General features: G+C 52.3%; 2 protein-coding genes across 12 annotated transcripts in view; one reads left to right on the top strand and one right to left on the bottom strand.

The window, feature by feature from the left end:
• DUOX1 (dual oxidase 1) overlaps positions 1 to 17093 on the bottom strand; it is a 38621-nt gene extending 21528 nt beyond the window's left edge. For 4 of the 7 annotated variants that reach the window (XM_057722003.1, XM_057722000.1, XM_057722001.1 and 1 more), the window contains exons 1-18: positions 16367 to 17092; positions 14464 to 14558; positions 12292 to 12375; positions 11935 to 12099; positions 10970 to 11157; positions 10611 to 10812; positions 10335 to 10501; positions 9910 to 9970; positions 9697 to 9793; positions 8202 to 8292; positions 7034 to 7136; positions 6613 to 6785; positions 5293 to 5468; positions 4963 to 5081; positions 4216 to 4353; positions 3432 to 3545; positions 2509 to 2708; positions 1669 to 1854 (exon numbers count right to left, since the gene is read on the bottom strand). In XM_057722003.1, the coding sequence (XP_057577986.1) occupies positions 1669 to 1854; positions 2509 to 2708; positions 3432 to 3545; positions 4216 to 4353; positions 4963 to 5081; positions 5293 to 5468; positions 6613 to 6785; positions 7034 to 7136; positions 8202 to 8292; positions 9697 to 9793; positions 9910 to 9970; positions 10335 to 10501; positions 10611 to 10812; positions 10970 to 11157; positions 11935 to 12099; positions 12292 to 12375; positions 14464 to 14521 (2322 nt within the window). In that variant the 5' untranslated portion in view covers positions 14522 to 14558; positions 16367 to 17092. Of the gene's footprint in view, positions 1 to 1668; positions 1855 to 2508; positions 2709 to 3431; positions 3546 to 4215; positions 4354 to 4962; positions 5082 to 5292; positions 5469 to 6612; positions 6786 to 7033; positions 7137 to 8201; positions 8293 to 9696; positions 9794 to 9909; positions 9971 to 10334; positions 10502 to 10610; positions 10813 to 10969; positions 11158 to 11934; positions 12100 to 12291; positions 12376 to 13236; positions 13328 to 14463; positions 14559 to 14691; positions 14768 to 16366 lie in introns of those variants that run through there. The other 3 variants (XM_057722002.1, XM_057722006.1, XM_057722004.1) reach the window with 3 other exon arrangements.
• Positions 16477 to 27129, top strand: DUOXA1 (dual oxidase maturation factor 1). Of its 5 annotated transcripts, none has more exons than XM_057722015.1 (9): positions 16477 to 16577; positions 16688 to 16955; positions 17307 to 17373; positions 23197 to 23375; positions 23696 to 23753; positions 24412 to 24546; positions 24801 to 25014; positions 25283 to 25500; positions 26194 to 27129. In XM_057722015.1, the coding sequence occupies exons 4-9, from the start codon at positions 23229 to 23231 to the stop codon at positions 26433 to 26435; spliced, it is 1014 nt and encodes a 337-aa protein (XP_057577998.1). In that variant the 5' UTR covers positions 16477 to 16577; positions 16688 to 16955; positions 17307 to 17373; positions 23197 to 23228; the 3' UTR covers positions 26436 to 27129. The 5 variants fall into 5 exon arrangements, with proteins under 5 accessions (XP_057577998.1, XP_057578001.1, XP_057577999.1 ...); XM_057722018.1 differs by having other exon boundaries at positions 16483 to 16577; positions 23175 to 23375; XM_057722016.1 differs by adding an exon at positions 19588 to 19703 and having other exon boundaries at positions 16520 to 16955.
• The last annotated feature ends 62 nt before the right edge of the window (positions 27130 to 27191 follow it).

The following is a 27191-nucleotide window of genomic DNA, read 5'->3' as shown; positions in this document are numbered from 1 at the left end:
ATTTCCTGAGACACCACTATGTCCTCAGAGTCAACTACCCTTTGTCAGTGCTAGCTTGAGCAGGTTTCTTTTACCTCCAGAGGAGTTTTGACTGAGAAAAAGCCTCAGCTAGGTTAAGAAGAAGTTGGGTTGGGACAAGGGAAATTCTCATCACAGGCCATCTCCAGCCTACCCTCCCAGGAGCTGCCCTAGCATAAAAACAGACGGTGAGGGAATCAGGCTACAGCACCTGTCTTTCCTGCCTGTCAACTGAGGGCCTCTAGTCCAAGGTTGGCTATGATTTCATGAGCTAAACCTTGTTGCTTCAAGCAAGGGGCTTTAGTGGAAAGAGCCTGGGGCTGAAGGCAAGAGACCCAGGTTCATGTCCCAACTCTGCTACCTCACTGCCTGACCTCAGGTAAGTCTCTTCAGTTGTCTGGCATTCACTTCCTCGCCTACCCTACTTATCTCACAGGGTTATTGTGAAAATCAGTGAGAGGTTGTATGGAAAATGTTTTGAAAGTTGAAAGCACTGAGCAGACAGAAAGGGTTGGTAGCTACCCCCCATAATACAGTAACACACCCTCAGCTCCCAGCACAGGGAGTTGCCAGAGCCCCGATGGGTCCTGAACTGAGAGGAGGTGCCCCGGTCCTGCCCAGGCCCTGGCAATGAGTCACCCTAGTGGGGGGGTCCCTCCATTCTCCTGCATACTCAGGTTCAACTTGTTGGAGGAGTGAATGACGTCACGTGCCTGGCACATAATGAATGACCGTTAAATGGTAGCTTCCCTCATAAATCCTCTCCCTAGCCAGCCAACCCTGCTCCTTCTCCTCAAACATTAATCTTCTGTCTTTCCATTGGGCACCTCTGCTCAGTCCTTCATGCTCCTTTCTTCTGAGCCAAAATTTTTCCAATTTTTTTTTTGAGCGCTGGCCTCCAAGTATCACCTCCACCATGACCTTACACCAGCCTGAAGCCTCTCTACCTTTTCTGAACTCCTAGACCACCTGTTTCCTGGATCTCTTTTGTAGCTGTCATTCTTCCCAATTATCTTCCTTCTGTGCTCATCCCATCTTCCTAGTGGGATGATAAACTCCTCCAGTGGGAGCCCATGCTGTATTCATCTTACATCTCCCAAGCTTCGCTTCTCCACTGTTCTGCTCCCAGGCTGCCTTCATTTTCATACCAGATAGGGACTCAAGTCCTTGCATCTCTCTTCTTATCTTGTGTCCCCATATCCTCTCAATAGTCTCAGAAATCTGCAAGGTGGGCACAAATGTTGCACAGAGGCCTCTGACAGCTGCACTCCCCCAAGGAGGGGTGACCAAGGGCTCTCATGCCCCCATACTGCTCATATCACCCTAAATTTCTGCAGCCATTTGGGCAGGATGAGCTGAGCGAGGGCAGAAACGTGGGTAGCTATGGAGAGAAACAGGTGACACATGCAGATACACCCCTTCCCGGGCACTGCCTCCCTGAAGTCTCACAGATGAGGGTGGGCTTGGGAAGGGGGCAGGAGCATCTTCTTACAGAAAAGTCAGGTGACGTGGCCAAAATCACAGTAGAGTGGATCATTGGCTGAGAATTCGGGGCTTCTGACTTTTCCTGGAGTCACCCCATGGCCTCACTGAGGTGAGGGCACCACCACAGACAGACACACGCGGACACATCGGATCCCACCTACACACCTGGGAGAAAAGGTGCCTGAAAAAGGTCTCCAGGAGGTGACTCCGCTGCTCCTGTGTGACAGCGGCCCTCATCAGCTCCTGCTCCCGCAGCTCCCATTCCTGGAAGCTCAGTCCACTCTCCTTCAGAGCCCCCCGAAGGTTTTCCACCATCACCTTCCGCTCTTCCTCCAGGTCAAATAGCAGCACCTAAGGAGGGAGCAGTAGGGAGAGCAACCATGTGTCAAAGCCTCTCGAGGCCAGAAGCTTTACGTGAATTTTGTTGGAGCGGGGAGCGGGGCACTGGAAAAAACACCCTTGCAAAAGAAATATTGTTATCTCCTGGGCTCCGTGGGGTTAAGTGGCTTGCTTGTAGGTGCAGAGGCAGCATTCAAAGGCACATCTGCAAAGCCATTCTTTCCGGTCTATTCCATACTGGAGGAGGGAGGGGAAGGCAGGAAGGGCAGAGGATGGAGGGGACCAGAGCCAAACAGAGTCAGAGCCAAAGATCAGCTCCTGGCTGATCTCCCCTCCAAAATCTCTAACAATTCACTAGATCCTGCAGTCAGGGCACAGGAAAGAGGGCCCAGCTTCTTCCGAGTAATCTCAGCTAGGACCTGCCAGGGCGTCCTTAGAAAGGAAGGGGGCCGACGTGTGTGTCTGCAAGAGTAAGGAGGGACTGTGGAGACCGTGTCATCCAGCAGGCTCAGAGCAGGACAAACATGTTCCAGTTTCTCTCCATCTGGTACTACAGCCAGGGACTAGAAGCCAGAAATCCTGCCTGGCTCAGGGCTCCCTCCCCTCCACTCAGCTGCTTCTGTGCCTGTGGCTGTGGACAGGGGCCAGGGGTTGGCTGGGCCATACCAGGTCATACTCCTTGGGGATCTTCAGCAGCAGGGCACGGCGTCCATGGTTGCTGGACAGGATAAGGTTGACCTGCTGCGGGGGCTGCAGCTGGATGGTGCGGAGCACAGAGAGCCTGCCATCCACCACGTGGATCTGCCCCGGCTGCAGGTGCACGAGCACAGGTCGGCAGGGCTCCTTGTGGCCCTGCCACTCCAATGCTGGAGAGAGACAGGGCTGGGTCAGCTCGGGCCCCCCGCCTTGGGGAGGAAGAGGGCCGGCTCAGGGCTGGAGTTAGATCAAGGACTCCAAGCTCCTTGTCCCTCCTTGGGTCCTGAGGGTCGTCTCCTCCCCGACAGTCCTGCTGTGCCTCTAGCCCGTGAGAAGCATAACTACCATGTCCTGAGTGTTTACTATGTGTCTAACACGGTACCAAGTGCTTTGCATGAACTACCTTATTTAATCTTCATAAATCTATAAGGTAAGTGCTACAGATAAGAAAAAGTAGGTTTAGAGAGATTAAAAAATTTGCCTAAAGTCCAGTAGCCCATAGCGGTGGAACCAAGATTCCAATCCTCAGTGACTGTGACTCTAGAGCTTCATTAACGACTTCTCTGTTGCCAGGAATTCCAGCACTCACACCACAAAGCAGCAGTTCTCAGGAATTTGTGCGTCACAGTAAGCCTGTGAAATATAGGTATGGTCCCATGGCTCCTCCCCGCGAGTCTATCACATTCTTTTTTTTTTTTTGGAACCATTGGGAGGTGTTAAGGAGGATGGAGGACTCCTGGTCCAACTTCTGCCTAATACCCTTATGGCTCTTCCCACCTGCCCTGGCCTTCCTGGAGGCCTGGAAAAGGGAGACCTTTTCCTCAGGCTGCTGATGGAGGTGGGGGCTATAGTCATGTCCTGCCCACCCCCACCTTGGCCAGCCCCAGGCCTACCTTTCATGCCCCCTACGAGCTTCTCAGACATGATGCTCTGGCGGTTCTGGCCCCGGAGCCTCTTTAACTTTCTCCTCCGGAGCTGGGCAACAATCCAGGCACTGAGCAGGCTCACTGAGAGGGCAGAGGCAGTAGGATGCTCAGAGGAAGGTAGTGGTCTGGGGAGATCAGTGATTTCTTTCCCAGGCTCCTTTCCTTGGCAAGAGCCCCTGCTTTCCCCACCTCCGAGGTTACCCATTCAATTGTCTCAAATTATGAAGCTCCCTGGGAGGGAGCTGCTTTGCATCCCATGGGAAGCTTTGGTGTTTGCCCAGCCTTCCCTGCTTCCATCACTCAGGCCCCTTCCCAGCCAGAAACCAAGGCCAGAGTCCTTGTGCCAGAGACTGGACCCACTCTGCCAGGCTGCTGTTGACCCACACACAGCCATGCCAAAGACTAAGTCCCAAGCCTTTGCCCCAGCAACTACATCCCAGCCCTGGTTCTCAAGCAGGAATTTGCCTCTGACAGTTTCTCAGGCCCAGGCTCCTTCAAATTGCTGTGGATTGTGGATTGCCCATGGCTCCTGACCAATCTGGGCCTCGCAGGGGACCCCAGAAGAACAGGAAGACAGTTCTCCCTGGAGATGACTTATGTGCAGATTAGATACTTCTCATGTCCTTCCTGCTCTGAAGTTTTCTTCATCTGCTCAGAGGAACAGTACTCTGCATGGTTGGTGGGTTGTCATAGATGGAAACACTCCAACCCCACACCTCTCACCCAGCCCCACCCTGACCATCACTTTTACCCAGGGGGAAGCAGCACAGAGTCCCGATGGTGACCCCGAAGCCAAATCCGCTGCCTTCAAAATAGTCCCGCATGACAGGGGGAGCACAGGCTGGCAGGCCCTCGGTGGTGAGCTGTCTTGGCTGTGGGCAGGGATCTCCTGGGGAGACAGAGGAAGCAACAGGCCTGGGGGTGCTGGGCCACAAGCTCTAGGACAGGATCACTGAGGAGCTTAGGGTGGCAGAAAGAGTTATGGGTAGCAGAGGGGAGGGGACTTCTCACGCCTGACATTGTACCAAGAATGTGGCATCTGCCCACTTGGAATAAGAAATGAACCTCAATCTGTCTCTCCCTCACACGCACATATGTACACACACACACACACACACACACACACGCACACACAGAGCCCTTCCCTCATCACTGTAGTAGGAGTAGGATATCCTTAGGATAGTCCCACTGCGCTCGGCCCTCCTAATGCTACAACCATCCTGGCCAAATGTGAGCCTGCTCACCAGGTCTCTCTGTGTCTCAGTCCTGCCCTCGCTTGGGCACCTGGTAGAGTTGTGCAGAAGGGAACCTACATAGCTGTATGTGGCCACCTTGGTGTCCAGAACCGAAGTTTCCAAGGGCAGAACCATATCCCACCCCGGCCCTCCCCCAAAGTCTACTATCCAGCCACACTGAATCAAGCCCACAGCTGAGGGGGAATGAGGTGCCAGACCCCAAACCCCACCAAGTACGCCCCCTCCCCGCTCCGGCCACTCACCAGCATGCCAGAAAAACACGTTGGGCTGCAGGGCACTGGGGTTCACGTTGGTGACAGCCACTAGTACATCCCGTAGAGAAGTGTTTCTGATCTCTGCTATCTCTTTTTCAGAGAACAGCCTGGGAGTGGGAGAGGTGGGGAGCTGTTGAGATGGGAGAGAGATGCAGGCCCCCAGGCCCAGGAACCCACACGAAGGAAAAGATCCAGAGAGGCTGGGGAGGGAGTGGTGGGCCAGCTGGGAATCGAGGGCCCATGAGGGCTGTTTACAGGCCAAGGATCTGGGGCCAAGGCTGAGGTAGAGTCTGAGGTGGGAATCCAGGCAGGCCTTACCCATTCCTGCTGTTCTCAAACCAGTAGCGGTCGCCATCCCGCAGTCGCACAAACTGATCAAGGACGATGGTGCTGAAGAGGGGTCCAGGGTCCCCGTGACTCTCCAGGAGCCCCCCAGGGAGTAGCTCCAGCCGGGACAGGTCCTGGTTGTACAGGGCAGCTGTGGCCTCCAGCACCTGGGGTCAAGAAGGGGCAGGAGTGAGTGCAAAGACCTAGTACCTGCCCTCCGGTCAAGAGATGGCTCCCAGAGATCCCCCAGGGATAAGCAAAATAAATGACAGTGACAGTAAGTCACTTATTATGCCCTTGGCACTGCCCTGAGTGCCTTCTATAAGTTAACTCATCTATGAGAACTCTCTCACAGATTCAGCTGCCTATTTTATAAAGTTGGAATAAAACAGGCAGTCAGTCTCCTATGTTACGTGTACTTGAAAAGGTATGAAAGTTGAAGGGTCAAAATCAGCACAAAAGTTGAATGGTAGAATGACGTGTCAGAAAAGGTTTCTATTCTTTAGTGGTTAAAAAAAGTTTTTGAAAATCAAATCTCTGCATATACATTGCCTTTTAGAGACAGTCTTTAACAGTACATGAGCAGTATTGTCTACCTGCCCTTTACTTTAGTTCTTTTCTCCAGTGTAAATAAGCACTTGACCAGCTTAATTCCAATGAGGCCCAACTGAAGTTAAAGATTTGCTGCGTTTGGTATGCTTGGTGATTCCTATCTACCTATTGATTTTATAAAGGTTACGCGCCTCATGTACATATCACTTCTTTATAGCCTTTCAATTCTCCACTTTCCAACAATGTTATAAAATAATAAGGGCAAAAGCAATCAAATAGGCACCAATTGTAGAAACAATGCTGTGCCAAGATGGTAAGGCAGCCGAAACTGGTCTGCTGGCAGGCAGGCAATACCATTCGTCTAGGTGATAGCTGGGGGTGTGACAGGTGACTCTCCAAAAGCAGCTTGAATATCAGCGTGTGAAAGTACAGTCTGTTTCTGAGTCAAGGACCTTTTAAACCCATTTAGGGAGTTATTGGGAAGAGTAAATGAGATGAACCCTATTAAGGGCCTGACATGCAACAGATGCTCAATAAACATTTGCCAGATCTGCATAGTTACAGAGTCTAAAGCCTAACCCTGCTGGTGTGGTAACCTCCATCCTGGTGTGTGACACTGGGAAAAGCGACCCCGGTGAGCCCTGCCCCTCTCACCAGGTGCTTGTCTCCGGTGCGTGTGTCTTGCTGCCCATCTTCCGTGTCTAAGCCAGTGTGCCCTGGACCTCCCACCCCACCCTCTGGGTCCCGACACGTCCTCACAGTGCCGTCACTCCAGGAGAGTGCAGGGTTGATGTCCTGCCATCTGGTAACTGGAGGCAGGCCCAGTGTTGCCCTGGCCTTGGTGTAAGAGGGCAGGCCCAGATCCCGGCCCCGCTGCAGGCAACTGGCCAGGTGGTCTGTGCGGGAAAACTTCAGTGGCCCAGGCCAGAAATCTGGGGATGAGATAGATACCAAAGAGTCTGAGGGAGCTTCTCTAGCCCATGCCCTAGACTCCAGCTAGTCCCGGGGGACCTGAGCCATATAGAGGGAGCTGTGGTCAGCAGGTCAGACGCTCTCTCAGCAGCAAGAGAGTGCAGGCTCCCAATCCTGGACAGCCCTCCCTGCCCGGCCCTGGAGCTCCAGCTGAACTTCTTCCCAGGGCCCAGGGGTGCACAGCCTGCAGCGACAGCCTCAGCCGCACCTCGTACGTCCTCAACCACCACATGGTCCTCTCGCTCAGCGATCTGGGAGGCCATGCCCAGCAGCAGTGTATCCACATCTTCAGCTCTTTGTAGGTTTGGGTGCTTTGGGGTTGGGGAGAGAAGAGGGGGATGGCTAATGGGGCCAGAGGTTGGGCAGCTAGACTCCTTCAATCCCACAGTGTGTGTCCTGGGTCCACCCAGTCCTGCTGTTTGCTCCTAAACTGGGGGGGCCATTCCTTCTCTACAGGTTGATTCCCCACTCAGTGAGAGCAATGTCCCCATCCAAAGCTCATGCTGCTAGGACACAGGTCTTCACAAGCACAAGGGACCTAAAACTTTACTTCTTGGTATTTTATGGTGTAACCAACTTCACAGTATGGTTGACAAAGGCACTAGATTTAGGTCCTGATCCTTGCTCTATTAGTAAGCAGTTGTGTGACAGGACCTCTCTGAACTCAGTGTTCTGCCCTTACAAAAAGGGCCTTAGGGATTAATAAAATAAAGTAAGTAAAATAATAATAATAAAAAAAGGTATTAGCAGGACACTGAGGTCTCTTTCAGCTCAGCTCTATGACTCTGATTCTATGCTTTCCTCTTCCCTCTTTCCCCCTACTGCCTTCCCCTCTTATGAACACTCTACACAAAGTATCTGATTTTGCTTTAAGTTAATGGTCAACGCTCTTTACCCATGTTGGCCTGGATTTCTCGTAATCTCTCAGAATTCCTCCCTCCATTTTGCCCTCCCAACACATACACATTCACATGCTGCCCTGGTGTGTCTAACTGGGAAGTTTCCTTGGGGGCTGGGATGGCTGGGGCACTGCAATGCCTTGAGGGGACCCAGAGTTGTCAAGGGAGAGGGAAAACCTAGGAGCAAGTGATGGATGTAGACCAGCATCTGCACAGGCCTCCACCGTGCCTCACACAGCCCTCAGGTGGGGGTGGAGGACTGACGTTTGAAGGTATCCCCAGCTACCTGGTCACCTCAGACATTGGCAGGGGAGATGGCTGAGGAGCCTCAGTCTTCCTCCTCCACCCCAGCCCATCCCAACTGGCTGCCTCAGTCCTACTGTCCACCTTCACCACACACCCTCAGACACACACACACACACACACACCCCATAACACGGCGACCCACCCACCCACATAGGTGCCCCCAGCCCTGACCTCTCGGCTCCAGTAGCTGTTGCAGAGCCGGAGAGCTCTGGAGACACTTGAGTTCCTATTGATGATCCCCTGGAAGTGGCAGCTGGCATTTCTGAAATGCAAGGAGCAGGTTAGTGGTGACTGAGGCTATGAAGTCCTAATGTCAGGCATGAGCTCTGGTCTCCAAGGCTAGAGCCAAAGGCCCAGGCCATTGCTTCCTTGAGGTGGTGTGTGGTCAGGGTAAGTCCTGAACAATCAGATTTCTGGAAGGTCCCTCTCCCCACATCAGACTAAACAGCTAAAAGTGTATACCTTATTTTGTCACATTTCATTCTCTCCCTACCCCATAGATAGATAGATAGAGATATATAGATACAGATATGCTGTCAACTGAAAGAAAAAATGCACAGCATAAGAGTTGTGAGTTTCAATTTTATTCAGGGACCTTACTGAGGACTATAGGCCAGGAAACAGCCTCTTAGTAGCTCTGACAGGACTGCTCTAAAGAGGTAGGGGGAGAAGCTAGCATATATATAATTTTGGCTAGGGAATGGGTGCAAACATACATCTCTATAAAACATTGCTGCTAGTCACAAGAATCAGATATCTCAGTTAATGGTTTCTGTGTTTTTCTATGTATGGGAAGATGCAAGAATCTGGGTTCATTAAAAATTTTTCCTGAGATATCTCTATCTAAGGGGTCTGTTTTCCCAAAGCACAAAGTGCCTTATCCTGTTTTTTATCCCGAATTCCTTTTCAGGGTGTACCATTAGAAGGCGAATGCGGTGGCTAATGACCTGATCCTTGTAGAACTGGATGGTGGGCAACATTCTTTATATATATTTATATTTATATACATGTAAATTAAAGCATTTTAAATGATTATTAATCATTCTTTTGAAATTACTTGTCTATGGGTGATTCAATTACTACATGTTCTTGGCCATCATAAGCCATATCGAGAAATTGGCCCAGAGTAAAAAAACCTAATCCATGAATTATTTTAACTTATAATGCAACTGTAAAAAAAAAAATAGACTGGTGTGCTTTGTTTTATATATTTTTAATTTAAAATGTATATTTTTCATGTTTCCTTTTCATTATTTTGGAGCCAATACTTTTCTTCAACTCTCACACATTTTTTATTGTAATTCCCTTCAAAGGCTTATAAGCCCCACTTCCCCTGCCTGTAGCTAAAAATGCCCCCAGTGTAGCATCAACACCTGAGGTTCGGACCTGTGGGCTTTGTGACTCACCCTCTGAACCTCAATTAGCTCGTCTTTAATTGGGGGTTAATATCTACACCAGCTGCTGAAAAGTGGACATTAAGGTGCTCAAAAACCACAATGATGTATCTTTTTAAACAACTGTTGTTCTCTCCCTCCATATTCACGGTTCCCTGGGGAATGGGCACACTTCAGGTTAATAAGCCTGTCCCGAGGGATCCTAAGGCAGATTTTTCTCAATGTGCACCTCCACCGCTCCAAATACGCACACATCTGAGCCCCTCCCTCACCGCATGTAGACGCCAGGGGGCACCATGGTGGAAAAGTACTGTTCAGAGGCTGCTAAGAACTCCGGAGAGATGCTGGGGTCCAGGAAAGGGCGGTATCCTAGGGGGTGAGGAAAAGAGAGAGGATTGGTAAAATTTAGCCCTTAAACCACCCAACTTCCCCCACCCCATAAAAGCTTCTGCAAACCCTCCCGTCCTCCCTCTCCATCCTCTCACCTGCATAGTCCGGGGGCATTTTCCGCAGGAAGCTGGGCAGCCACTCGTACATCGCGATGTTCTGAGGGGCAGGAGAGGGGAGATGAGAGGCCAGCGCTGGAGCAGCCAGGCCAGGAGGGGTCTGAGCTCAAGAAAGGCTTAGGTGCGAGATGAGGACCAGGCAGGGCCACTCATGCGGGAGGCACGCAAACAGGAGAGGTGCGGAGGGTCCAGTTCCCCGCAAGCATCGAGCGCAGGGGGAGGGGGCAGCTAAACACTCATCGCCCGAAAACCCCTGCGTAGCTAGGCTTTGCCTCCGCAGGCCTTTCAGGGACTTTCCCTAGCCGGTGGCGCTCCGCGGGGGGGTGTTTCCGGGGGGGCTTGTCCGAGCATGGAGGGCTCTGCGGGGGAGACCGGGGCGCGGGAGAGGCGGGCGAGCGACCGACCTGGTAGGTGGCGATGACCCTCTTGCGCGCGTGCTGGAACAGCTGCTCGTCCGCCCAGAGCGGGTGCTGGCGGGCCAGCCTCTGCGCCCACAGGTTGTGGTAGCGGAACCACAGCAGGCCCAGCGCCTGCACGAAGGGCTCGCGGTTCCCTCGCTCCGCCCCGAAGGCTGCACGCGCCGTGGGGACGCGGAGAAGGAGGTGAGCGCCGGCGGGACCAAGGCGGGCGCCCCTCGCCGGCCGCCTGCCCGCGCCCCCGCCCGGCCCCCGCCGCCTCACCGTACAGCCCCCGGGGCCCGCGCCGTCCCGTGGCGGGGTCGGGCGCCGTCCACATGAGCAGCGGCTCCTGCGCGTCCCGCGGGAAGAAGGGGTCGGGCCCCGACGCCAGCTGCCCGCCGGAGAAGCTCCGCAGCTCGTCGCTCCAGGAGTGCGAGGAGCCGTAGATGGCGCTGCCGTCCAGCCAGCCCGTCGCCTCGTTGGTCTGCGGGGACACCTCGCCGGTGTGAGCCGGGGGTCGGGTGGCCGAGGCGGGTCAGCGGGGGCGAGGGCCGGGCGGGTGTGGTGGGCGGGGTGGGGGTGGGAGCCCCTCCGCAGCCGCCTGGGGTCCAGTCCCCCGCGCCGCCACCTGCCCCGCTCACCGGGTCCCGGGGGTTGCTGGGGCTCTGTCCGGTCTCGGGGTCCCAGCGGCTCCTCTGGAAGGGCAGCACCACGTCCCCGCTCCGGTCTCGGTCGAACACGGGGTCCCCGGGCGGGATGTGGATGTTGAGGAACTCGGCTGGGCAGCCAGGATTTTCCACGCTCACCAGGTCCGAGAGCACGTGGTAGCCTGTCGGCAATGGGGGAGGGCATGGTAGTGGCCAGCTGAGGGCCACTGGGCCGTGTATCTAGGCCCCCACCCCCTTCCCTTGAAGCTTCAAAAGACTCAGAAGCCATTACGGACAAGTGTAAGCCTTGACCTCCTCACCCCTCCCCAACCCTTTGTCCAAACTATTTTCACTGTCAGTTTGGTCTTCTCCTTGGTAACTGGGAGGTGCCCAGGGAGTGTGCCTAAGCAATAGGGCTGGCAGCACCAGCTCTGACATGCAGCTGGGAGCGGCCTGCCCAGAGGGCCTGCCAGCTTCATTGGGACGTTGAACACTGGAAGGCAAGTGTGGGCACCATGGATGGCCAGCAGGAGCTGAGCATTCCTGCTGGGAGCCAACAACCCACAGTCACTGGGGTCAGGCCCACCTAGCACCCCCATTTTGCCAGCCCACCCCCAGCCCTCTGGCCAGAATCAGAGCCCTGCCCAGAACCTGTCCTTGGAGCCACAGGGGCGGAGTGAGAACAGAGTTCCAGCAAGAGCCGCTATCAGATTGTTTCCATGCTCCTCCATCTCCACTCCCATCAGGAGCGCAAGGTGGCACAGATTTATGCCTCCCCCAACCAGATGTTCTCTCCCTGCTCCCACCCCTACCCCACCCCACTGCCTCCTTTTCCATCTCTCACCCCCCTCCCTCAGACCCTCCATCACTTCTCTTTCTCACTCCCTGACTCCCCCTCAGACACAGAGGTGTTCAGCTGACCCCACTGGCCTCCCCTCCCCAGAGATTGAGGTCCTCACCGAAGAAGACCCCCAGCACTGTGCGGTTTCGCAGGGAGGCCTGCCCTGCAGTGCCCCTCATGGCAGTGTTGCTAAGGACTCGGGGGTTGGGCAGGTGGGGCTCTCCCAAGGGCTGGTACACACCGTCTGCGTAGCTGGCTGGGACCAGGCGCTGCAGGCGAGAACCTAGAGTAGGAGGGTTAGGGACAAGGATGAATCCTCAGGGGGCTCCCTGACTCTCTCCCAGGCTCCTCTCCATACCACAGATCCTAAACCTTAGGAATGGGTGATCCTTTGCTGGTACCTGCCAGCTCTTGCCCCTTGGCGGTGGCTACCACCCTGACCCTGGGGCTCTGTTTCCACTTGGCTCTCACCTACCTTTGCTGCCCCATCTGTGCTCCATGAGGTTGTTGTACCACCCATCAAATCGCTGTACTTCCCATGAAATGGGGTTCTGAGCTCCTGTGTAGAACAGAGGGAAGGGGCAGCTGAGCAAGTCAGTGCATGAGAGGACAGGCTGGCCTCCAGGATATGGGTCCTGTGGGCCTGGCACTTGGGGCAGCAGAAAGTGGACACCCAGCACATTGCAGGAGGTAGGGTGCAGAGGGAGATCACCCAGGGCGAAGTGAAGTGCAAACTCAAGCCCAATCTTTAAGTTGCTCACTGGGAAAATAGGGCAGGGAGCACTAATGTGCTATAGCCAGTATGTGCTGATAAACGGCCTCAGAGAGGAAGAGGAAGGTGGAGGAGAACAGTGGCAATGGGGCAAGGGATGTGGGAGCCTTCTACTGCCCTCATGCCTTAGCCCAAGGGGATGGGACAGAAACTATTCCCAGACCTAAAACATCATACAGTACAAGAGCCAGCCACTCTTCCACCCAGGGAAGGACATATTCTGTGACTCACCCCTGAGCAGGGGCAGTATGGAGAGGGGCTTGGCCTTCTCCCGTTGAGCTGTGCTCAGAGCAAGGGTGTTGGCCATGGGGCTGTGGCTTTGGGGCCTGTTGCTATTCCAATCTTTTCCTCAGTTTTTTGGGTGGGATCAGGGACTGACTGGTCATGCGGATAATCTTGCTGCCTCCTCTTCTGGGGCATCATGTTCCCCATATAATTCCTCCTATTGACCCTATTTTCTTCTCCAAAAACTAGGGTCTAGGAGGAAGCACTCAGCTGTTGAGGAAAGAACTCAGCCAGTGGGGGCAGAAGGAAGCATCTAGAATCAGAAGTGGAGCAAGGATCCTTCTGGTCAGTAGATCAGATGCCCAACCAGAGTCCTTTCCCCGAACTAGGAGGCTACAGAGCTTAGGCCCCCTCTCTGCTCACCTCAGAGAACAGAGCAAAGACAAGGACTCTCATCAGCCAGAGAGAGACCCATTCCTCTGGTTGTCTCTCCGCTCAGACCAAGTATAGGATCTCAGAGCTACCTTCCTGCCCCATGCCTGCGAAACACACATGTCAGCACACATCATACATACATTCACCATGGAGTCTGAGAAGGAAGATAACTCAGGCCCTGGTGTTTGAGCAAAGAACTCAACTAAGGATCCAGGACTTGGGGCAGGAACTAGGGCAGCCACATACGTGTGATCTCTAAAATAAGATGAACTGGTGGCAGAACAAGGAGGCTGCCTCTTGGGGTATGGGGGAGAATACCTCTGGGAATAAGAGGCAAGAGCTGGGCAAAAAAAGGAAAATCCAAGGCCAAGGCAAAGAGAGGAATGGGAAGAATGGGAAGGTGAACATCTTTGGGAGAAGCTGCTCACCATCCTATCCAGCCAAGACCGATCATTCCACAGATTTTCTCTGCTTTCTCCTCTTGCATCCCCTAGCCCTGATGATCAGGGACTTGCTCTTTTAAACCTAATTTGTGGCACCTGAAGCCTACTTTTCACCTTAGAGACCCAGACTACAGAGAATGGCCTCAGATTCTAGTAAGAGACTGTCCAAAGCTGAAGTAACAAACTCTTACGGAGAGTATTATTGTTATTTTTTAATTTTTTTCCATGCCATTAGTTCCCTGACCAGGGATTGGATCTGGGCCATGGCAGTGAAAAGCCCAGAATTCTAACCAATTTTTCGCCAGGGAACTCCTGGATCTTATTGATTTTTGTTTTTGTTTTTATCACGTTGTTTTAAAATATTGGTGACTTCCCTTTAGCTTTGGGTCCAGTCCAATACCAAGATCCTTCATCGTTTCCTGGGTCTAATCAGTCTTTTCCTCTATGGGGTGTCAGGGGTCCTTACTTCATGAAGAAAGAAAGAAGATAGAAGAGAGAGAAAGGGCCCCCAGATTGTAAGGAATAAAATAGGAAGTGCTGACACAGCAGTTGAAGGCTCCCTAATTCTGTGTATTTGGGGAAATTTTTGATTCCATTATCCTTTCATCTAGTCAAGAAGCTTGAAATGAGCACTTACCATGTGCAGGGTGCTGTGTTAGCTAGGGACTAGGGATACAGAGGTGAATATGACACAGCTTCTGTCCCTGGAGGACCCCAGAGGATGCTGGGTTCCTCTGCTCCTAGCCATGCTTCTCCTCCAATCCGTACTCACCCGTGAGCATCCATGGCCCAACCAGGAGTATCCATGCCAGAGCCAAGCAGAAGCCCATGATGAAAATGTTAATAGGGCTCAGCTGTTTGAACACCCTAGGAAAAAAGACACAGGATGGAGAGAATGAGCTCCAGCAGTTTGGGAGAGTCAGGGCCTCTGGAGGCCCCTACGAATCAAGCCTGGGGCTGGGCCAAGGCTAGAGTGTGTAGCGAATGTCAGGAGACTCACCCTCTCCCAAGAGTCTTTCATTCGTTCAACAAACACTTGATAAGCACCCACTCCATAGCAGGCACTGACCTAGGCACTGGAGATTAAGGGATAAACAAAGCAGACAGAAATCTATGCTTTACTTTCTTGGATTAATTGGAAACCTTGCTTTGACTCAGCTTCCCACCCGCAGTGTGTGTTCCTTGGACAGAGCCTTGTTTGGGGGCCAGAACACTGGGTTGAGGCCAGGATACTGTGCAGCTGCCAGTCCACTAGTGTGATCTTAGGCAGGTCACTTATTTGCCCTGCACCTTGGTTTCCTCTTCTGGCTATGGGAGTACACATGCCTGAACTGTCTACCTCCTAGCCTGGCTGCCAGAATCAAACAGGAGAATGAGGTTGAATTCAAAGCAAGAAAATTGCAGATGTTATGTAAATATCATATAGAGAGGGTAGGCTGGAGCTTGGCTTCTCTGGGCAGACTCAGAAGGGATGCAACCCCAGGTGCTCATGTGTTTGGGGTGGGCTTCCCGCTCTCTCTCCCCAGGCCAACAAATCATCTAAGGATGACAGGGAAACAGAGGTAGCAGGGGACTCAGGCTGAGACTCCTGAGTGGCATAAGGAGTGCCTAAGGCCAGTGAAGACCTGAAGGCAACACGGAGATTGGGGGTGAGGTGGGGTAGAGCTGGGGATCTACCTAGTAGAGGAAGGTGGGAGCTCAGGGAAAGCCTCATCTCTAGCCCAACCCTCAGGGCTCCTGGACAGGTTGTCTAGTCGCAGAGGAGCGAACCCAGAGGATGATCTCCTCCTCCACTTGCCATCTCCCATTAAACAAACAAACAAACAAAAAAACCTAGGCCCAGCATAATTCAAAAGCTCAGCATTCCACTCACTCCACCGTGGTGAAGGGCTTTGGATGGTTAAAGCCAAAAGGCTGGACATACTGAAGTGGCCACTTCCCCCACCACTATGTCTTCAGGAGCCTTGGACCCAGCCGTGTGTACCACTCAACCAATAAAAGCATGCAGCGAGCTTTTAGGCCAGGCTATGCGGAGAACCTGAAGGGGAAGGTGGACATGCTTCATAACCACTCCTTTTGGGTGGGTAGCCACAACCATCACACAGCAACACTGGTTTGGTAACTTCCCAACAACCTTGAAAGGAAAGCACATCCTCCTGACAGGGCAGCGGAGCCCCGGGCAGTGGTAGAACTAGGACAGAACACAGGTTGCCTGGTTCTTTCCCCCCGTGGCTGCTTTTCAGGCCCAAAGTCCTGGAGTGGTGACCCTGAGGTAGGGGAAAGATGAGTCAGGGCCACAGCTATTCCATCTCGGTCCCAAGGGAGAGCTGAAGGGGAAAGCCTGGACTCTAAAAGCCTAGCGTTCCCTCTCTGGCATGATGTGCTGGTACCAGGAGGAACTCCGGAGAGAGCCCCTAGGCCCAAGCAAACTAGTCCACCCAACATTCCCAGTTCCCGAAGAAGCCAGTCTCCCCAAACCGTGGTGGCCGGAGAGGGGCAGGGACGACCTCACAGGCCCATTTTAGCCTCAAGTTAAGAACGGAGGCAAAGGGGGCCAAAGCTAGAATTCCCCTTCCCTCAGAAACGTGGCGGACAGAGCTGGGGCCCAGGCCACCGCAGTCACCTCCCCCGGAGCGCCCGGGCCCGCGGGCTGGAGAAGCCCTCGTGGGTCTGACCTGCGGCCGCGGAGTCTCTGGAGCGCGGACTGCGGATGGGCTCCGGCCGGTCTCCCCGCTGGGCCCGCTCCCTCTGCAGGTCTGCGCGGGGGCGGGCGGGGGCGGGGGGGCGCACGTCCCGGTTCGGAGGCGGGGCGGGGCAGGGTGGAGCGGAAGAGAGCCGGCGCGCCGGGAACCGCCGAGGTGCTCCGAGGGGGCCTGGGCGCTCAAGGTGAGACGGCACGGGCTCGCGGGGCTCCGATGGGGTAGCTGTCCAGTCCGTGGCCAGGCTGGACTCCTGCGGCCGCGCGAACGGCCGAAACGGCAACTCTGCTTCTACAGATCTGCTGCGGCTGGGGAGGGGGCAGAAGAGGGGGAGAGGGCGCGCTCCCCAAATCCTCTCCACGCGGGCGGATCTGGGCTCTAAGACCAAGAGCATCGGTCAGTCAACGCCTGCAGACCAGGCCAGGCATTCCAGCAAGTCGTCCGTCCTAAGATCCTTTCAGAGTCCTCGGGGAGACCCACCCCCCGGAGCTCCTCGTGAGACCTCGGGGTCTCACCGCCCTCGAGCCCCTCCCGCGCCCCGCCGGATCCCGGATTGCTCCGCTAGGTTTGTGCTAGAACTGCCCGGGGTTGTGGGCAAGGGGCGAGGAGACGGAGGGGGCGGGTGGCTGCGAAGGAGACGGTTCTCGTGCACGCGTCCCTTTTCTGTCCCAGGCTGGGTGGGAGTGAACGCCGCGCCTCAGAGCCTTGGGTGCGGTCTGAGAAGGTTGAGAACTACTCAGAGTAGGGGGTGGGAGGGGGCGGGAAAGCACCCCGGACCCGGTTTGTCCGGTCATAGTCTAGTACTTAAGGGAATTAGGAGACGAGCAGGGGTTGGAAGAGAGCCCCGCCAAGAGAAAGGGCGTGCGCTTTTGGGGACAGAACGTCCAGACCCGGTTCCTTCTCTATCCCATTCCAGGGACGTTCCACCAGGAGGAGGCGAGCGGCTCGGGCGGCCAGGCACGCATTGTTTAGAAGGGGCGAAGGTAGGAAACAGCGGTCCGGGTTTGAGTGGCGGGGATGCGGCTGCAGGGGTCTGTGAGGTCCGGGTGGGTTTTGGAGGGTGCCTTGAAGTGCTGCCCCTGCCCCGGCCCGTAGAGGCGCACTTCCTGCATCCTCCCTGACCAAGTTCAGATCAAGTGGGAGTTCAAAAAGGAAGTATGGTGAGACGCTAAGAGGCAAACAAACAAAGCAACAACAGCAACACACAATAAGGCCACAAGGTTTATCTGTGCTTAACTGGAGTCTAGATAGTTTGGTCGGCATGATTCAACACCCCTGGACTCCTTACCTACCTCAGCCTTCTTAGGGATTCCTGCCCCAACCCACGATTCAGATTTCGTTCTGTTTCTCCACTTGACTCCTTCTTTGGTGCAAAAGCACACATGCATATGCCCACACCCCTTCTTGAAGAAAAGAGACTGGGACAGGAGTTCTGGACAGGGTCCCCTTAGCCATCCAGAGCTGTAAAGTTTGCATGGGGTCCCAACCAGAGAAATAAACCATCACATTCTAGTAGCTGTGTATCACCACTAAGAGCTCTTGGCAACTCCAGGCATGTCACCCACTCTCTCTTTGTAGAGAGTTAGTCGTCTTTATGGGTTCCAGAAGAGAGGGAAGGCAGTCAGGGAAAGACTTCAGGAAGACATCCCTGTGAAGTTACCAGAGAGGCCACAGGATGTTAAGAAAGCACATAAGAGAGTACATAAGAATGCTGAAGTCTGGAGCTTGTCCTAGGCTATGTTTCCTTAAAGATTGTAGCTTTATTCCTTGGCCATCCCTGGCACACACACAGGAGCCCCACTTCATCCTGTGGTAGGTAAGGAATGGGTCATTGTACCCGAAGTGCAACTGAGCATGAGAAATGCTTTCGTATTTTAAGGGAGTTCAGAAAGGGAAAGTGTCCCTTACCTCTCCAGGCCAGGTGAGAAAGGAGGACCCCCAAAGTGTGAGGATGGGTCCATCCGGTGAGAAAGCACCTCAGTTTTGTCACAGGAGCCTCTGATGCAAGGTTTTTGTCTGTATTTTGTCTAGATGTCTGTTACTGGGAACTCCTTCCTTCTTGTGTCTGTATTTCTGTTTGTGTGAACCTGTAGGTTTATGTCTGACTGTATCTTGTGCTTATTTATAGCAATACAACAATTATGGTAGTCAGCTAGGGAGAAGTGGTACAGTGAAGACTGACTCAAGATTTTTCTCAGATTAGAGAAAAATTCTACTGTCAGAACCTCCTTGGCAAACCAGGGAGGAAGATGTTTTCAAGGGAAACTACAAGCTTGTAGGAAAAGCAGGATTATTTGGGTGTGGGAACTTTTCATTTCAGTCCCACCTCTTCATGCAGGAGGACTGTTAGCTTAATAATTAAAACCAAGTTAGGATCAGGGTCATCGAAAATTAACTTTAAATTGGGCAATGTAGATTAAAGTAGACCTAATTCATTAATTTGAACAAGAAGGAATTAAGGCAAGTTTTTCCACCAACTGTCTTTTTGCTTTAGTCATCTTTAATAAATATTTTGGAGAATTGGAGATAAGTTAACATTGTTCTTCTGTACTTAAGATACAGAAGCCCTTTTGTTAGTGTTTCTTTGAAGCACCATGTTAATAGAGATGAGACATTCTTATAAAATATTTTATAATCTCCCTTTGAAATAAATGCAGGAATAATGCTAACATTGCACCATTTTTATTTGCTTATATTGCAAATATTTGTTTTTGAAATTCCAGCATATAACATGTACTCTTACTTGAATACTATGTATTCAAACTTGCTTTATCTTCCTGCTTTATTAACCAAGATATTCTACATTTTATAGCCTTTCATAAAAAAGATAGCCTTCCATCAAAATTGTAATGGCTTCAGTCTAGGTATCATAAGTAAAAAATTCTTAGACCAATAAATATCTGCTTTAAGATAAGTATCACTGGGGCTTCCCTGGTGGTCCAGTGGTTAAGACTCCACCCTCCCAATGCAGGGGGCCTGGGTTTGATCCCTGGTCAGGGAACTAGACCCCACATGCCGAGACTAAGAGCCCACATGCCCCAACTAAGGAATCCGCATGCCACAACTAAAAGATCCCGCATGCTGCAACTAAGACCTGGCGCAGCCAAATAAATAAATAAATAAAACATTGAAAAATAAGTATCGCTATCATGTATTTTACAAAATAATTTAATCCTCAAATTCTTACTTATCTTCAGCTAGCGTCGAAGTGTATGTTTCAGATTCAATTAAACATGAACATTCATGCTTTGGAGACTCCAACTATTGGAAGAGGCTTTCTGAAAATTTTGTGAAAGCACTAAAAATTGACAAGGTTGGTCAAATCCCTTCCTGTCCAGTCCTTAGCCCTATGTTGGTGATCGTTGCTGTTGAGTGAGTATGGTAGAGGGCTGTGAGGGAGCATAGCGCCCTCTTGTGTGCAAAACAGAAGATGCCACCTGCAGGGAGAGGGACTCATATATTCATCCACTCCAAGCACAGACTGATTAGTAAGTATATGCTGCATGCAGGGGATGCAAAGATGGAAAGACAAAGTCCCCGCCCTTTAGGAGATTCGAAGCGAATGGGTTCTGGATGTTCAAACAGTTAGAGTGCAGTGTAATTATTGTGATTGTGAAGGTATGTTCAGAATGCAGTCGGAACAGTAGAGGTGGGAACATCTACACTGGCCTGATGACGTCAGAGGAAACTTCACAGGGGAGGTAACACAAGCTGAGGCTTGAAGGGTGAAGAAGAGTTTGGCAAGGGAGTAAGAGCATTCCAGACGGAGGAAATAGCATATACAAAGGCATGAGGGCTTGAAAGAGCATGTCAGCTTCGGGGAGAGGCCAGTAGTTTAGTATCGTTAGAGATTAGACTGCACAGAAGGAGGAGATGGAAGTGCAGATGGGACCAGATCACAAAGGAGTTCGCATGTGATGGTGAGAAGATTAGATTTAGTCAGAGCAAAGAAGTGAAATGATTATATTTGCTTGTTAGAAGAATTGTTCTGGGACCAGGCCAGATAGGATGAGGCTGAATTAGGGCAGAGGCAGCAGGGAAGGAAATGCATGGATGGTTTCAAGAAATATTTAGGAGGTGAGATGGTCCAGATCTCCAGCTTATTTGATTGATGAGGTGGTGATGCCACCAAAGAGACAAAGGCAACAGGATAAAAAGCAGAGTGGAGACAGTGAATTCAGTTTGGGACCTGTTAAATCTGAGGCATCCGTGAAACAGCCAAGTGAAATGTCCAGAGGATAGCTGGCCTTTTTGTGTCTGGAGCCCAAGTAGAAGGTCTATGTGGAGACATAGATTTGAGAAACATCAGCCATAGGAATGGACAAACTTGCCTAGGAATCATGAAGAGTGCTGGAAGAAGAGAGCCAAGACAGAATCCTAGGGAGCATACATACTTAAGAGGGGAGAGAGAACTAGCAAAGGAGCCACAAAAGGGATGACCAAAGGCAGGAGACCCAGGAGAACATAGTGTCAAGGAGGCCCAAGGAGGAAGTTTGAAGAAAGAGGAATTACCACAGAGAGGTCAAGAATGATGAAAAGTGAAATTTTCCCTTTAGATCTAGCACTTGGTAACCTAATGGAGAAGTTAGGTTAAGGATGGGGAGAAGCCAGATTCACTGGACTGAGGCGATAAGGCAGTGGACATACATAGACTATTCTTCCCAAAAGCCTGGCTGTGAAAGGGAGAGAGTGGGATACGATAGTAGCTGGAGGAGACCCAAAGGTCAAGAGAAAGAGTTCCTTTTCTTTGTGTTCTTAAGATGGAAGAAATGTAAGCATATCCTTGAGAGAAAGAGCCAGCAGAGAAAGAAAAGCTGAAAAGTCGCCACCAAGAGAAAGGGGGATAACTGATGAGAAAGGTGGTGGTGAAGGACGGCAGCACTGGGGTCAGCGTCCAGGAAGAAAGGAGAGACCCATTCCTCTAGAATGGGAGAGTTGAAGGGTTAAAAAAAGCAAAACATCATGTTAAAACTGAGACAGAGGTTATTTGACTTGCTCGAAAGACAAGATTAGTTTAAACTCTCTTTGTCTCCACTTGATACCATGTTACCCCCCAAAGACAGCACCAGGAAGTAGCCAGCCAAGAAGGAGAGAGAGAGAATTGCCGAATTTAAGACAAGAATGGGTCCTGGAAACCATCATATCCAATTGCAAATGAGGAAGCCAAGAAACAGGGAGGTTGTCATTTGCCTGTCCAGTTATAACATCTGTCAGCGAATGGGACATTCCTGGTGGTCCAGTGGTTAAGACTCCACGCTTCCAATGCGGGGGGTTGGGGGTTCGATCCCGGGTTGGGGAACTAAGATCCCACGTGCCACACGGAGCGGCCAAAAGAAGAAAAAAATAAATAAAAAGAAAAAAACAAAAACAGTCAGTGAAGAATTGGAGCTAGACCCAGAACTGATTCCAGCCCAGGGTTCCTTCCAAGAAGGATTGGTGAAAGAGATAAATGGAGTAATGAAATGTCCCCTCCTTCCCCATCTGGCAGCTTCTACTTATTAATATTATTCTGTTCCAGGCACTATTCTTAACACTTTACAGACACAATCTTGTTTCATATTCTCAGTGACCCTGTGAAGTAAACATTATCATCACCATCCCTGTTTTTAAAATAAAACCATGTCTCTGTGGAGGTCAAGTGACTTGCAAGAGGCAAGGGCAGAATTCAAACACAGAGCTTATTCTTTCATTGTATCACTTAACAAGACACTGCCTGGTCAGACCGTAACATATGGAGCCTCCTGGGCACCAGAGCCCCAGTACAGATTAAACACAGGGAAGTGAGCAGAGCTGCGTCCGTTGATTGTAAGACGCATTTGCACCCCACATTTTGACATCTCTGAGACTGAGGTGTGTCTTAGCAACAACGGCTGCCATGGTTTAATTGGCAGTGGTTTTTTTCTCTTTCTTCCTCTGTGGTACATAAAATAATAGCATGTCTTGCAACCCATTCTGTCGGGATTTAACAAAACACGGTAAATTCAGGTACCATTTCCCCAATATCCTGTCTGCAAAAAGACAAACTAGAACCAAAATAGCTCTGAGATCAGGGAACTGACAGAAAAGAGCTAAACCAGGGTTTGAGCTGAAATGAAGCCTGGGGATTTAGATTGAGGAGGAAGGCGGCTGTTGATGTGTGAGATAGAAGGACATCTTGCCCCAGCACTGTGCCTAGTGGAGGCTGGGCTCCTTCAGTGCTTATTGAGGTGAGGTCAGTTCAACTCGATTGTTGCCAGAGCAGGAGCCAGGGTGCTCGAGAAAGCTGGCCAGACCAGCGTGGGCAGTGCCAGGTCTGGGAATCAGCCCTCTGATGATATAGTTGGGATTATATACTTAGCAGAGCTGTCTGGCCTTTGTTCTTTGGGGACTGAGGAGGAAAGCCAACCTTTTTCTAATCTGTACCATCTTTCAGCCTTATGCCTTCCCTTGATAGTAAATATAGCTCTTTTTATGTCCTGTGATCTGTCTGCTTGTGCTGGAGGCCTGAGGGAGATAAAAGAGAATTATATTTCTTAAGACAGTCCCACAGGAAGCAGAGAAGCCTCGAGGGTAGTGGTGGCACTGATTTAGGGGACCTGGGGGTTAGGAAGGGAGCATGGGGTGACAGAGACTGATTGCCAGGACCCTATTCTCTCACAGCTAAACCATGGGGAGATGGACGGCTGAGGGGTAGTAAAATGGCAGTGACAGTGGTGTCTGGTGAGCACCAGAGGAGAGGGGTCTGGTTTATTCTCTGCTGCATCTCCAGCGCCAAGAACAGTGCCTGGCACGTAGAGGCACTCAGTTAACACCTCTTGTTGTTGTAGAGCATCCACCTCCCCCGAACAGCCCTCCCAAAATGGCTGCTTTTGGACACACATTCCCCTTCTACACTGGCCCCAAGCCGACCTTCCCAACGGACACCACCTTGGCCGTCATCACTGCCATCTTTCTGACTTCACTGGTTACCTTCATCATTATCCTGCCGGGCATTCGGGGCAAGATGGTGAGAAACAAAACAAGCCCTGGAGACCCCAGCCCCAGAGAGACCTTGGCCTCAAGGTGAGGGGGCCAGACTTTCTGATTACAATCAGATTCAGGAAAGAGATTCTAGTCCCGAGAAAGCATCCCCTACCCTCCCAGCAGAGAGCTCTCTCTCTCAGTGATTCAACAGATAATTACTGAGTATCTATTATGTGCCAGGCACTTTGATCTCAGGTGACCAAGTGACCTCAGTTTTAGAACACCCTCCCCAAGTCTGGAAAGAGAAAGGGTGGATTTGGAAGGAGGGTGCTCCATCCTAAACCCACCCACCCTGTGATGCAGAGGCTGTTCTGGATGCTGCGAGTAGTGACCAGCCTGTTCATTGGAGCTGTGATCCTCGGTGAGTGTGAAGTGCAGCGGACTTGCACAGCTGCCTCCATCCCATCTGCCCCCAACCCTGGCTTCTCCACAGCGCCTCTGCTTCAGGGTGGGCTTCGAGACCTCCCCGCGCATACGCCTCCCTCAGCCTGGCCTTATCCCCTCACATCTACCTTTGCCCTGAGAGGTGCAGACCTCCTGGATGCATCTTTTATTTTTATACAGAGGAAAGCATGTCAAAATGAATGTTGTGGGGAGAGGGTCTCTGGAGGCTGGAGGAAGAGAATGGTGGAGGGCTGCTTGCTTTGCTGTGGGGATTAGGCAATAGGAAACATAGAAAGTCTCTATGTTGAAGCTCTCTGTGTTTACCCAGCATGGTTTATTATGTTAATGTTTCCTCCCCCAGCTGCTTGAATAGCTCTCCCTAAATGGGTGAGGAAGGGAGAGGAGGGGTAAGAGGAGTATGACCGGGGTAGATATTGGATTCTCACCCATTTATTCATTTATTCATGCCATACATATTGGTGGCAAGCTTACTATAAGCCAGACCCTAGGCTGGTTAATGGATACACAACTATGAGCAAAAACAGACACGGTCCCCTCGTAGCACTCCCTCTGACTCTAACCCAGCAATGCCCAGACCTCCCTGAGCTCCTGTGTGTCCAACTCCCCAACCCCAGCTGTGAATTTCAGTTCTGAGTGGTCTGTGGGCCAGGTCAGCACCAACACATCATACAAGGCCTTCAGTTTCGAACGGGTCAGCGCCGACGTTGGGCTGCGGATTGGGCTGGGAGGAGTCAACATCACGTTCACAGGTGAGGGGGTGCTCTTACCTGTGAGGAAGGGAAAGGCCCTGCTCTTTGTGTTTGGGATCTATGTTTGGTGTGGTCCAAAGAGCTCTAGGATGGGGGTGGGGGGTGGTAGGAAGGGAAATTCTCAGGCCTTGGAAGCTGCCTTCTGTCACTTGAGACCAGAGCCTGGTCCTCTGTCCAGTGTGATAAGCCTCTGCCCAGGTAAACACCCACTCTGGCCCTTGAGTCCTGCTGAGCACAGCTGCCCCATTCCTCAGGGACCCCAGTGCAGCAGCTGAACGAGACCATCGATTACAACGAGCAGTTCACCTGGCGCCTGGGGGAGAGCTACGCCGAGGAGTATGCAAAGGCACTGGAGAAGGGGCTGCCGGACCCCGTGCTCTACCTGGCGGAGAAGTTCACCCCACACAGCCCATGTGGCCTGCACAGCCAGTACCGCCTGGCGGGACACTACACCTCGGCCACACTGTGGTGAGGGTGGGACGGAGGTTGCTGGTCTAGACCCAGGAATGGGGTTTCTACCCATCTCTCTCCCACTTATGGGGAGATCCCTAGTGGGACAGTCTGGCACCAGTCACCACGGTGCTTGGTTGGGATGCCCACAGGCAGGAATCCCTACCTCACCTCTTTGGGATGTCCTTGGGTCCCTGAGCCTCCACCTGGGCCCCTCCAGATAGACGTTCACCCCAAATAAGGTAGAGGTGCCTGGGCCAGCCTTCACCAGGTCCTGGCTCTCCAGGGTGGCATTCCTCTGCTGGCTGCTGGCCAATGTGATGCTGTCCATGCCTGTGCTGCTCTACGGTGGCCACATGCTGCTGGCCACAGGCGTCTTCCAGCTGTCAGGACTGCTGTTCTTCTCCATGGCCACATCACTCACCCCGCCCTGCCCCCTGCGCCTGGGTACTGCCACACTGCACACTCACCGTGGGCCTGCCTTCTGGATCACGTTGGCCACAGGTTAGGCCCAGTCCTGGAGACAAGCATTGCAGGGCCCAGGGTGGGGGCCCATCATGTCCATGGGATTGAGGGTCTGCCTCCAGGGACCAGGGTACCTTTCCCCTCTTTAGACCCCCTCCCTGTTAGATCCCTCATCCTCGGGTTTCCCCTCCTTGGTTCCACAGCCCCTCCCTCCCCATATATGCCTACTCCCCTGTGTCTTCTCTCTGTCTCTGTCACGTCCCTCATCCCCTAACTCTCTCTTCCCCCAGCTCTTCCCCAAATCTTCTGATCTCATGTCCCCTCTTCCCCCAAACACTCTTCTCTGTGTCCCCCACTCCTAGGACGCTTCTCTGTCCCTGCTTTACATAGCTTTAAATTGCCCTGCAGTTTTATCCTCCTCTCCTGCCCCACTGTGTCCTGCCCTCCCCCCAGGGGTTCTCTGTTTTCAGAGTTCTCTCTCTGTCTCCCTCCCTCTCTCTCTCTCTCCCCTGAGATGTATTTGAAGGAGCACTGCGTTTAGAGTCCAAAAACTCAGAGCAGCAGAGCCACATCAGCCATGTGACCCTATGCCCGTCACCTCTCGGAGCCCAAGTTGCCCTGAAGCAGGGACACTAGGCTTCCCTCAAGAGGTGTCCTAATGCTCTTAGGAGGAGTTGTCCTGGGGAAGGTGTTACTGTCACTAAGGCGGGATACTTGTTACCTCATGCCCAGGACTGCTTTGTATGCTGCTGGGCCTGGCCATGGTGGTGGCCCACAGGATGCAGCCCCACAGGCTGAAGGCTTTCTTCAGGCAGAATATGGGAGAGGACCCTGTGCTGGAGTGGAATCCTGAGGAAGGCGGACTCCTGAGCCCTCGCTACCGGTCCACAGTGGAGAGCCCCGAGCCCCGGGACATTCCTCTGTCAGAGGCTTCCTCCGAGGCACCCTGTGAGGATCCTCACTGTGCCCTGTAAAGATCTTCTTGGTGGCCACCTGGACTTCCAGTCTGGCTCCAGACTTCACTGGAACCCAAAAAAAAACCCCACCAGGACTGCCTGCAGGATGGATTGTATCAGGTTCCCAGCCCCAATCTGTAGGTGGAGTAGGAAAAGAGGCTCTACCTATTAATGTTAAAAAGTGAAACAAAACAAAAAGCCCTAAGGCAGACATTGGGGCTGCCCATAAACCCTGCTGTCATGATTAAGACCAACCAGGGGCTGCCCTTGTTTCTGCCCAGCAACCCTGCCCTCCCTTGGCGCTCTGCCTCTTCAAGGTGCCATTTACTGAAACCCAGCTTCACCCACATAATGACATATGTGGGGGGGGGGAGGGGTTTACAATGTGATTCTCCTATGGTCCCTCTGCATCTCTTTTCCTTTTTCCTGGGTCCTTTACTTCCCCAGCTTGTGTGATCCCTTGGTACAACGAAAGTACTGTGAGGGAGAAGAGACCAAACTTCTTGTCTTAGATCTAATATTAACCGATTGTGCCACATTCTCTCTGAGCTTCAGTTCTCAAATTTGCCAAATAAGATTGTAGAATTTGCCAAGGACCACCCCCCCCCCCCCAAAAAAAAATCCCTGGATTTACGTCTTTATGCCTTGCTGGCATCCATCCACCTTGGCCTTCAGACGCTACCCCTTTAATAAATAAACTGAAGTCAGGGAATTAACTCCAAAATGCCATTTCTTCCTTGCCCACCCAGCTGGGCCAGCAAGGGGGTGGGGGGT

This window comes from Hippopotamus amphibius, chromosome 2, assembly GCF_030028045.1.
Source record: "Hippopotamus amphibius kiboko isolate mHipAmp2 chromosome 2, mHipAmp2.hap2, whole genome shotgun sequence".
Classification (NCBI taxonomy): domain Eukaryota; kingdom Metazoa; phylum Chordata; class Mammalia; order Artiodactyla; family Hippopotamidae; genus Hippopotamus; species Hippopotamus amphibius.
This window is presented reverse-complemented; position numbering and strand designations above follow the sequence as displayed.